The sequence below is a fragment of the Oncorhynchus kisutch genome, unplaced genomic scaffold, assembly GCF_002021735.2.
Source record: "Oncorhynchus kisutch isolate 150728-3 unplaced genomic scaffold, Okis_V2 scaffold1015, whole genome shotgun sequence".
In the NCBI taxonomy this organism is placed as follows: domain Eukaryota; kingdom Metazoa; phylum Chordata; class Actinopteri; order Salmoniformes; family Salmonidae; genus Oncorhynchus; species Oncorhynchus kisutch.
In genome coordinates, this window is record NW_022262960.1 from 23,791 (window position 1) to 36,089 (window position 12,299).

The 12,299-nt window shown below is 46.2% G+C and overlaps 1 protein-coding gene across 1 annotated transcript in view; it reads left to right on the forward strand.

Moving 5' to 3' along the window:
* LOC116364163 (propionyl-CoA carboxylase alpha chain, mitochondrial-like) overlaps positions 1-12,299 on the forward strand; it is a 61,711-nt gene that overhangs the window by 17,529 nt on the left and 31,883 nt on the right. The window contains 2 exon segments of the mRNA XM_031817401.1: positions 9,382-9,513; positions 12,109-12,145. Coding sequence (XP_031673261.1) covers positions 9,382-9,513; positions 12,109-12,145 — 169 coding nt within the window.

Consider the following 12,299-nt stretch of genomic DNA (forward strand, 5'->3'; position numbering starts at 1 on the left):
GCTTGAAAGCCGTATCTAAATCCATGGGATGTAGTGATCACAATGTAACAGCCATATCTGGGAAAAACAAGTTCCAAAGGCTGGGCCTAATATAGTGTATACGAGGTCAGGCTGGGCCTAATATAGTGTATAAGAGGTCAGGCTGGGCCTAATATAGTGTATAAGAGGTCAGGCTGGGCCTAATATAGTGTATAAGAGGTCAGGCTGGGTCTAATATAGTGTATACGAGGTCAGGCTGGGCCTAATATAGTGTATACGAGGTCAGGCTGGGCCTAATATAGTGTATACGAGGTCAGGCTGGGCCTAATATAGTGTATAAGAGGTCAGGCTGGGTCTAATATAGTGTATACGAGGTCAGGCTGGGCCTAATATAGTGTATAAGAGGTCAGGCTGGGTCTAATATAGTGTATAAGAGGTCAGGCTGGGTCTAATATAGTGTATAAGAGGTCAGGCTGGGTCTAATATAGTGTATAAGAGGTCAGGCTGGGTCTAATATAGTGTATAAGAGGTCAGGCTGGGTCTAATATAGTGTATACGAGGTCAGGCTGGGCCTAATATAGTGTATACGAGGTCAGGCTGGGCCTAATATAGTGTATATGAGGTCAGGCTGGGCCTAATATAGTGTATACGAGGTCAGGCTGGGCCTAATATAGTGTATAAGAGCTCAGGCTGGGCCTAATATAGTGTATAAGAGGTCAGGCTGGGCCTAATATAGTGTATAAGAGGTCAGGCTGGGCCTAATATAGTGTATAAGAGGTCAGGCTGGGCCTAATATAGTGTATAAGAGGTCAGGCTGGGCCTAATATAGTGTATAAGAGGTCAGGCTGGGCCTAATATAGTGTATAAGAGGTCAGGCTGGGCCTAATATAGTGTATAAGAGGTCAGGCTGGGCCTAATATAGTGTATAAGAGGTCAGGCTGGGCCTAATATAGTGTATAAGAGGTCAGGCTGGGCCTAATATAGTGTATAAGAGGTCAGGCTGGGCCTAATATAGTGTATAAGAGGTCAGGCTGGGCCTAATATAGTGTATAAGAGGTCATACAATAAGTTGTGTAGTGATTCATATGTTGGTGATGTAAAGAATATTTGCTGGTCTCTGGTATGTAATGAGGAGCAACCAGATGCTGCTGGTCTGGTGTGCAACCAGAAGCTGCTGGTCTGGTGTGCAACCAGAAGCTGCTGGTCTGGTGTGTAATGAGGAGCAACCAGAAGCTGCTGGTCTGGTGTGTAATGAGGAGCAACCAGAAGCTGCTGGTCTGGTGTGTAATGAGGAGCAACCAGAAGCTGCTGGTCTGGTGTGTAATGAGGAGCAACCAGACGCTGCTGGTCTGGTGTGTAATGAGGAGCAACCAGACGCTGCTGGTCTGGTGTGTAATGAGGAGCAACCAGACGCTGCTGGTCTGGTGTGTAATGAGGAGCAACCAGACGCTGCTGGTCTGGTGTGTAATGAGGAGCAACCAGACGCTGCTGGTCTGGTGTGTAATGAGGAGCAACCAGATGCTGCACTTGACACCTTTATAAAACTACTTATTCCAGTTAGTAATAAGCAACGCACCCATTAAGAAATGACTGTAAAAACTGTTAAATCTCCTTGGATTGATGAGGAAATGAAAAAATGGTATGGGTTGAGAGGGATGAGGTGTAAGGTATGTCAAATAAGTCTGTCAGCCCAACTGACAGGTAACCGTACTGAAAGTTAAGAAATCATGTGACTAAACTAAATAAAAATAAACTACACTATGAAACAAAGATGAATTATATAAAGAATGACAGTAAGAAGCTTTGGGGCACATTAAATTACAATTTGGGGGAAGCCAACTCGGCTCCATCATTCATTGAACCAGATGGCTCACTCATCATAAAGCCCACTGATATTGCAAACTACTTTAAGGATGTTTTTATTGACAAGATAAGCAACATTCGGGATGACATGCCAGCAACACTGGCTGACACATCTAAGTATATGTGACCAAATGATGAAAGACAAGAAATGTACTTTTGAATTCTGTAAATTCAGTGTGGAGGAGGTGAAAATTATTGTGGGGTCTGACAAATTATTGTGTGTTGCCAACGGGGTCTGACAATCTGGTTGGAAAATTACTGAGGGTAATTGCAGACGATATTGCCTCTCTTATTTGTCACATCTCCAATTTAATCCTACTAGAAAGTGTGTCCCCTCAGGCCTGGAGGGAAGCTAAAGTCATTCCGCTACCCAAGAATAGTAAAACCCCCTTTACAGGCTCAAATAGCTGAACAATCAGCCTGTTACCAACCTTTAGTAAACTTCTGGGGAAAATTGTTTGACCAGATATAATGCTATTTCATGGTAAACAAATTGACAACAGACTTTCAGCTTATAGGGAAGGACACTAAACAAGCACAGCACTTACACAACTGACTGATGATTGACTGAGAGAAATTTGTGATAAAATGATTGTGGGGGCTGTCTTGTTTGACTTCACTGCAGCTTTTAACATTATCGATCATAGTCTGCTGCTTGTAAAACATGTGTGTATTATGGCTTTACACCCCCTACTATAATGTGGATAAAGAGTTACCTGTCTAACAGAACACAGAGGGTGTTCTTTAATGGAAGCCTCTCAAACATAATCCAAATGGAATCAGGAATTCCCCAGGGAAGCTGTTTAGGCCGCTTGCTTTTTAATTTTTTTCACTTACTTTGAGTAAAGCCAGAGTTTCTATGTATGCGGGTGACTCGACACTATACACGTCAGCTACTACAGTGACTGAAACGACTGCAACACTTAGCAAAGAGCTGCAGTTAGTTTCGGAGTGGGTGTTCCTTGGCCGAGATGGGAGAACTTGCCAGAAGGACAATCGTCTTTACAGAACTTCACCGATCTGGGCTTTATGGGAGAGTGGTCGGACCGAAGCCACTTTTGAGAAAAAGGCACTTGACAGCAGGTATAAAGGCCTGTGAAAGACAGAGCATGAGGGAAAAGGTTAGGTGGTCTGATCAGACTAAAATGTAACTCTTTGGTCTGAATGCAAAGCGCTATGTCTGGAGAGAACCAGGCACAGCTCATCACCTGTCTAACACCATCCCTACCGTGAAGCATGGTGGTGGCAGCATCATACTATGGGGATGCTTTCAGCTGCAGGGACTGGGAGACTGGTAAGGATAGAGAAAACAATGAATGGAGCCAAATACAGGAAAACCCTTGATGAGAACCTGCTTCAGAGTGCAAACAACCTTAGACTGGGGCGAAGATTTAAGTTCCAACAGGACAATGACCCCAAACATACAGCCAAAGCAACGCTGGAATGGCTTCAGAACTAGAATATGAAAGTCCTTGAGTGGCCCAGCAGAAGCCCAGACTTAAATCCCATTGAAAATCCGTGGAAAGACTTGAAGATTGCTGTTCCCCGGCACTCCCCATTTAACTTAACAAAGCTTGAGAAAATCTGCAAGGAAGAAGCTGATCCAAATCTGCAAGGCAAAGCTGATCCAGACATCCCCCAAGACGACTTAAAGCTGTAATCCCAACCAAAGGTGCTTCTACAAAGTATTGACTCAGCTGTGAATACTTAGTGCCTTCAGAAATTATTCACACCCCTTGACTTTTTCCATGTTTTGTTGTTCCAGCCTGAATTTAAAATGGATTTTTACATTGAAAGTGTGTGTCACTGGCCTTCACACAATTCCCCATAATGTCAAAGTAGGTTGTTATTTTTTTATTTTTTTTTATTAAAAATTAAGATAATATCTTGACTCAATAAGTAATCAACCCCTTTGTTATGGCAAGCCTAAATGAGCACTGGAGTAAAAATGTGCTTAACCAGTCACATAATAAGTTACTTGGACTCGTGTTCAATACTAGTGTGTACCTCATCTCTGTATCCAACTCATACAGTTATCTGTAAGGTCCCTTCAGTCGAGGAAAAATGTTCAAACACAGATTCAACCACAAAGACCAGGGAGGTTTTCCAATGCCTCACAAAGAAGGGCACCTATTGGTAGATGGGTATAAAAAAAAGATACAATTAGACATGACATATTCCTTTGAGCATGGTGAAGTTGTTAGTTACACTTTAGATGGTGTCCCTTCAAAGATACAGACCTCCTTCCTAACTCAGTTGCTGGAGAGGAAGGAAACTGCTCAGGGATTTCACCATGAGGCCAATGATGACTTTAAAACAGAGTTTAATGTTTGTGATAGGAGAACTGAGGACGGATCAACATTGTTAACCTAAATGACAGAGTGAAAAGAAAACCTGTACAAAATAGATATTCTGAAACATGTATCCTGTTTGCAATAAGGCACTAAAGTAAAACAGCAAAAAATGAATACAAAGTGTCATGTTTGGGACAAATCCAATACATTACTGAGTGCCTCTCTTCATATTTTCAAGCGTGGTGGTGGCTGCATCATGTTATGGGTATGCTTGTCATCGGCAAGGACTATAGAGTTTTTTGGGGGGGATAAAAATCAACAGAATACAGCTAAGCACAGTCACAGTAGAGGAAAACCTGGTTCAGTCTGCTTTCCACCAGACACTGGGAGACGAATTCACCTTTCAGCAGGACAATAACCCTAAACACAAGGCCAAATCTACACTGGAGTTGCTTACCAAGAAGACATTGAATGTTCCTGACTCACACCCCTTCAGTCAGCTTGAAAATCTATGGCTAGACTTGAAAATGGCTGCCTAGCAATGATCAACAACCAACTTGGCAGAGCTTGAAGAACTCAGAGCTCGTATAGACTTACCCAGAAAGACTCACAGCTGTAATCACTGCCAAAGGTGCTCCTACAAAGTATTGACTCAGGGGTGTGAGTCAATACTTGTGTGTTTTTGTATTTCAATAAATTAACAAAACATTTGAAAAACATGTTTTCACTTTGTCATTACAGGTTAATGTGTGTAGTAGATGTGTTAATCCATTTTGCATTCAGGCTGTAACACAAGAAAATGCAGAGGGGTATGAATACTTTCCTAAGGCGCTGTATATATTGTTCAAACAGTGATCTGGAGCCAAGATGGAGGAGTAGTTGTATATATTGTTCAAACAGTGATCTGGAGCCAAGATGGAGGAGTTGTTGTATATATTGTTCAAACAGTGATCTGGAGCCAAGATGGAGGAGTTGTTGTATATATTGTTCAAACAGTGATCTGGAGCCAAGATGGAGGAGTTGTTGTATATATTGTTCAAACAGTGATCTGGAGCCAAGATGGAGGAATTGTATATATTGTTCAAACAGTGATCTGGAGCCAAGATGGAGGAATTGTTGTATATATTGTTCAAACAGTGATCTGGAACCAAGATGGACTAGTTGTATATATTGTTCAAACAGTGATCTGGAGCCAAGATGGAGGAGTTGTTGTATATATTGTTCAAACAGTGATCTGGAGCCAAGATGGAGGAGTTGTTGTATATATTGTTCAAACAGTGATCTGGAGCCAAGATGGAGGAGTTGTTGTATATATTGTTCAAACAGTGATCTGGAGCCAAGATGGAGGAGTTGTTGTATATATTGTTCAAACAGTGATCTGGAGCCAAGATGGAGGAGTTGTTGTATATATTGTTCAAACAGTGATCTGGAGCCAAGATGGAGGAGTTGTTGTATATATTGTTCAAACAGTGATCTGGAGCCAAGATGGAGGAGTTGTTGTATATATTGTTCAAACAGTGATCTGGAGCCAAGATGGAGGAGTTGTTGTATATATTGTTCAAACAGTGATCTGGAGCCAAGATGGAGGAGTTGTTGTATATATTGTTCAAACTGTGATCTGGAGCCAAGATGGAGGAGTTGTTGTATATATTGTTCAAACAGTGATCTGGAGCCAAGATGGAGGAGTTGTTGTATATATTGTTCAAACTGTGATCTGGAGCCAAGATGGAGGAGTTGTTGTATATATTGTTCAAACAGTGATCTGGAGCCAAGATGGAGGAATTGTTGTATATATTGTTCAAACAGTGATCTGGAGCCAAGATGGAGGAGTTGTTGTATATATTGTTCAAACAGTGATCTGGAGCCAAGATGGAGGAGTTGTTGTATATATTGTTCAAACAGTGATCTGTAGCCTAGATGGAGGAGTTGTTGTATATATTGTTCAAACAGTGATCTGGAGCCAAGATGGAGGAGTTGTTGTATATATTGTTCAAACAGTGATCTGGAGCCAAGATGGAGGAGTTGTTGTATATATTGTTCAAACAGTGATCTGGAGCCAAGATGGAGGAGTTGTTGTATATATTGTTCAAACAGTGATCTGGAGCCAAGATGGAGGAGTTGTTGTATATATTGTTCAAACAGTGATCTGGAGCCAAGATGGAGGAGTTGTTGTATATATTGTTCAAACAGTGATCTGGAGCCAAGATGGAGGAGTTGTATATTGTTCAAACAGTGATCTGGAGCCAAGATGGAGGAGTTGTTGTATATATTGTTCAAACTGTGATCTGGAGCCAAGATGGAGGAGTTGTTGTATATATTGTTCAAACAGTGATCTGGAGCCAAGATGGAGGAGTTGTTGTATATATTGTTCAAACAGTGATCTGGAGCCAAGATGGAGGAGTTGTTGTATATATTGTTCAAACAGTGATCTGGAGCCAAGATGGAGGAGTTGTTGTATATATTGTTCAAACAGTGATCTGGAGCCAAGATGGAGGAGTTGTTGTATATATTGTTCAAACAGTGATCTGGAGCCAAGATGGAGGAGTTGTTGTATATATTGTTCAAACAGTGATCTGGAGCCAAGATGGAGGAGTTGTTGTATATATTGTTCAAACAGTGATCTGGAGCCAAGATGGAGGAGTTGTTGTATATATTGTTCAAACAGTGATCTGGAGCCAAGATGGAGGAGTTGTTGTATATATTGTTCAAACAGTGATCTGGAACCAAGATGGACTAGTTGTATATATTGTTCAAACAGTGATCTGGAGCCAAGATGGAAGAGTTGTTGTATATATTGTTCAAACAGTGATCTGGAGCCAAGATGGAGGAGTTGTTGTATATATTGTTCAAACAGTGATCTGGAGCCAAGATGGAGGAGTTGTTGTATATATTGTTCAAACAGTGATCTGGAGCCAAGATGGAGGAGTTGTTGTATATATTGTTCAAACAGTGATCTGGAGCCAAGATGGAGGAGTTGTTGTATATATTGTTCAAACAGTGATCTGGAGCCAAGATGGAGTTGTTGTATATTGTTCAAACAGTGATCTGGAGACAAGATGGAGGAGTTGTATATATTGTTCAAACAGTGATCTGTAGCCAAGATGGAGGAGTTGTTGTATATATTGTTCAAACAGTGATCTGTAGCCAAGATGGAGGAGTTGTTGTATATATTGTTCAAACAGTGATCTGGAGACAAGATGGAGGAGTTGTATATTGTTCAAACAGTGATCTCTACAACCAAGTCAAAGTCTAACAAGGAAGCCTACTGATGAAATGAGAACGAAGGTACCTTTTTGTATAAAACTTAAATCATTTCACTAAAGTAGGGGTTTTGTTCATCTGTTTTCTCTCTTCACCACTCTTCTCTTTGTCCCTCTCAGCTAAGCTTATTATTTACAAACAGCAGAATTATCTCTGGGTCGAGTCCCCCTCTTCTCCTTCTTTGCCTTTGTCCTGTGTGTCATGCTATGGGAACCAGGGCCCATTCATTTTAATGGTGCTGAATTGGCAGTCATTGAGGGTGAATCTCCATACTAATAACAGGCCCTTAAGCTACGACCCCAATGGAACCCAATTCCCTATATAGTGCACTATTTTTGACCAGAGCCCAGTCAAAGGTGATGCACTTCATAGGGGATAGGTTGCCATTTGGGCCACAACATTACTGCCCTGCTGTAGGCCTGACGATGGGCCCTGAGGATCTGCCACTGTGTGTCAGGCAGGAAGCAATATCCAACAGGCTCTATACAACACAAAGACAACGGGAGAGAGAGAGAGAACAAGCGCCCCTCTTCCCGTCCCTCTTTCTTTCCCTGTTTATAAGCCTTAAGTACTGTCATGTTTCCAGGGCTAGTGGGTAATGTAGGAGGGGTAGATGTGACGACAGGAGACTAGGCCTCAACTATTACAGCCTGAAGGGGTTTGTGTTGAGTTCCCAAGACGGCACTGTTTTGACTGACAAGAAATGTCTGTGATGGAGTCTCTTCCTGTATCTTTTACCTATTTCACATGTTGTCCTCGCCAGCTTCGACTTTGACTTATAGCTGCTTTATTGAAGAAAAATGTACTCGCTGTGACTGAGATGTGGTTGTCCCACCTCGCTGTGACTGAGATGTGGTTGTCCCACCTCGCTGTGACTGAGATGTGGTTGTCCCACCTCGCTATGACTGAGATGTGGTTGTCCCACCTCGCTATGACTGAGATGTGGTTGTCCCACCTCGCTGTGACTGAGATGTGGTTGTCCCACCTCGCTATGACTGAGATGTGGTTGTCCCACCTCGCTGTGACTGAGATGTGGTTGTCCCACCTCGCTGTGACTGAGATGTGGTTGTCCCACCTCGCTGTGACTGAGATGTGGTTGTCCCACCTCGCTGTGACTGAGATGTGGTTGTCCCACCTCGCTGTGACTGAGATGTGGTTGTCCCACCTCGCTGTGTTTAGGGGAGATAAACTGTAAGTCGCTCTGAATAAGAGTGTCTGCTAAATGACGGAAATGTACATTTGTGATAAATACTGAAATTGGTGAAAAATATTGAACACGTTTAAATTGTTGAGCCTGGAACCAATTCAACGACTATAATCATGTAGGTTGGTATAGGTAGCAGCTCTATACTGACCCAGGTCTGTTCATTATGTAGGTTGGTATAGGTAGCAGCTCTATACTGACCCAGGTCTGGTCATTATGTAGGTTGGTATAGGTAGCAGCTCTATACTGACCCAGGTCTGGTCATTATGTAGGTTGGTATAGGTAGCAGCTCTATACTGACCCAGGTCTGTTCATTATGTAGGTTGGTATAGGTAGCAGCTCTATACTGACCCAGGTCTGTTCATTATGTAGGTTGGTATAGGTAGCAGCTCTATACTGACCCAGGTCTGTTCATTATGTAGGTTGGTATAGGTAGCATCTCTATACTGACCCAGGTCTGTTCATTATGTAGGTTGGTATAGGTAGCAGCTCTATACTGACCCAGGTCTGTTCATTATGTAGGTTGGTATAGGTAGCATCTCTATACTGACCCAGGTCTGTTCATTATGTAGGTTGGTATAGGTAGCAGCTCTATACTGACCCAGGTCTAGTCATTATGTAGGTTGGTATAGGTAGCATCTCTATACTGACCCAGGTCTGTTCATTATGTAGGTTGGTATAGGTAGCAGCTCTTACTGTCCCAGGTGTGATTGTCTGTCTCAGTGGTTCCAGTGAATGGTTGTTCTCTGATGTGGTGATGATGTTGTTGGTCTCCTGCAGGCTGCAGAAGACGTGGTGTTCATAGGACCGGACACCCACGCCATCCATGCCATGGGCGACAAGATCGAGAGCAAGCTCCTTGCCAAGGCAGCCAATGTCAACGTCATCCCTGGGTTCGACGGGGTCGTCGAGGTGAGCTATACTGTCAACATGGTTGTCCTTGCAACAACTTTCTGCAAGCATATGATCATCCTGGCAACAAATCAAACTGGATCTACATTTAACAATACCACTCAGATCTGGTCTTCATTATCCCTCATTCTACAAACAGGCATTTGTTTTCCTCCATCTCTATTCTCCTCATCTCTCTCTCCTCTACCCTCTCTCTCCTCTACCCCCTCTCTCCTCTACCCTCTCTCTCCTCTACCCCCTCTCTCCTCTACCCCCTCTCTCCTCTACCCCCCCTCTCATCTACCCCCTCTCTCCTCTACCCCCTCTCTCCTCAGCTATTTGCCTTTCTCGGTCTCTCTCCTCTCCCACCTCCCACCTGTCTCTCTTCTCTCTCTACTCTCTCTACTTAGCCTTTTGCCTTTCTCTCTTTCTATCTCCTCTCCCACCTCCCCCTCTCTTCTCCTGCTCTTCCACTCTCCTCTCCCACCTCTCTCTTCTCTCTCTACTCTCTCTACTTAGCCTTTTGCCTTTCTCTCTTCTCTCTTTCTCTCTCCTCTCCCACCTCCCCCTCTCTTCTCCTGCTCTTCCACTCTCCTCTCCCCACTCTCTCCTCTCCTGCTCTTCCACTCTCCTCTCCCCACTCTCTCCTCTCCTGCTCTTCCACTCTCCTCTGTATACAGTGATGGTCCTAATAGAGCTGTGTGGGCCATGTTTAACACTTTGCCTGCAAATGGCTAGTAGTAAAATAGATAAAGATGGTTGTTGTCACGTAGCTGTCACAGGCCAGGGGGGCAACAACAGCTCTGATGGGGTGATCTCTTCTACCTATGCTGCCCCCAGGGCATGATTGATGGGGTAGACAGACAGACAGACCGGCAGGGAGACACAGGCAGAGAGGCAGGGAGACACAGGCAGAGAGGCAGGGAGACACCGGCAGAGAGGCAGGGAGACACCGGCAGAGAGGCAGGGAGACACCGGCAGAGAGGCAGGGAGACACCGGCAGAGAGGCAGGGAGACACCGGCAGAGAGGCAGGGAGACACCGGCAGAGAGGCAGGGAGACACCGGCAGAGAGGCAGGGAGACACCGGCAGAGAGGCAGGGAGACACCGGCAGAGAGGCAGGGAGACACCGGCAGAGAGGCAGGGAGACACCGGCAGAGAGGCAGGGAGACACCGGCAGAGAGGCAGGGAGACACCGGCAGAGAGGCAGGGAGACACCGGCAGAGAGGCAGGGAGACACCGGCAGAGAGGCAGGGAGACACGGCAGAGAGGCAGGGAGACACAGGCAGAGAGGCAGGGAGACACAGGCAGAGAGGCAGGGAGACACAGGCAGAGAGGCAGGGAGACACAGGCAGAGAGGCAGGGAGACACAGGCAGGGAGACACAGGCAGAGAGGCAGGGAGACACAGGCAGAGAGGCAGGGAGACACAGGCAGAGAGGCAGGGAGACACAGGCAGAGAGGCAGGGAGACACAGGCAGAGAGGCAGGGAGACACAGGCAGAGAGGCAGGGAGACGCAGGCAGAGAGGCAGGGAGACGCAGGCAGAGAGGCAGGGAGACGCAGGCAGAGAGGCAGGGAGAGGCAGGGAGACACAGGCAGAGGCAGGGAGACACAGGCAGAGAGGCAGGGAGACACAGGCAGAGAGGCAGGGAGACACAGGCAGAGAGGCAGGGAGACACAGGCAGAGAGGCAGGGAGACACAGGCAGAGAGGCAGGGAGACACAGGCAGAGAGGCAGGGAGACACAGGCAGAGAGGCAGGGAGACACAGGCAGAGAGGCAGGGAGACACAGGCAGAGAGGCAGGGAGACACAGGCAGAGAGGCAGGGAGACACAGGCAGAGAGGCAGGGAGACACAGGCAGAGAGGCAGGGAGACACAGGCAGAGAGGCAGGGAGACACAGGCAGAGAGGCAGGGAGACACAGGCAGAGAGGCAGGGAGACACAGGCAGAGAGGCAGGGAGACACAGGCAGAGAGGCAGGGAGACACAGGCAGAGAGGCAGGGAGACACAGGCAGAGAGGCAGGGAGACACAGGCAGAGAGGCAGGGAGGCAGAGAGGCAGGGAGACACAGGCAGAGAGGCAGGGAGACACAGGCAGAGAGGCAGGGAGACACAGGCAGAGAGGCAGGGAGACACAGGCAGAGAGGCAGGGAGACACAGGCAGAGAGGCAGGGAGACACAGGCAGAGAGGCAGGGAGACACAGGCAGAGAGGCAGGGAGACACAGGCAGAGACACAGGGAGACACAGGCAGAGACACAGGCAGAGAGGCAGGGAGACACAGGCAGAGAGGCAGGGAGACACAGGCAGAGAGGCAGGGAGACACAGGCAGAGAGGCAGGGAGACACAGGCAGAGAGGCAGGGAGACACAGGCAGAGAGGCAGGGAGACACAGGCAGAGAGGCAGGGAGACACAGGCAGAGAGGCAGGGAGACACAGGCAGAGAGGCAGGGAGACACAGGCAGAGAGGCAGGCAGGCAGGGAGACACAGGCAGGCAGGCAGGGAGACACAGGGAGGCAGGCAGGGAGACACAGAGGAACAAAGGGATGGTTGAGGAGATGAGGGTGAGCCTCCCTCTGTTGGTGGTTGGTGGAACTTACAACTCTGTCTCCTGTCTCAGAACGTGGAGGACGCTGTGAAAATTGCAGGAGACATCGGTAAGTGAATCAAAATTCCATTCATTAATTTAAAAAAGATTTGCCTGGGCTCCATGCAGAATTTTCATATTGTGTTGTTGATCAGGCTACCCGGGTCATATTGTGTTGTTGATCAGGATACCCGGTCATATTGTGTTGTTGATCAGGATACCCG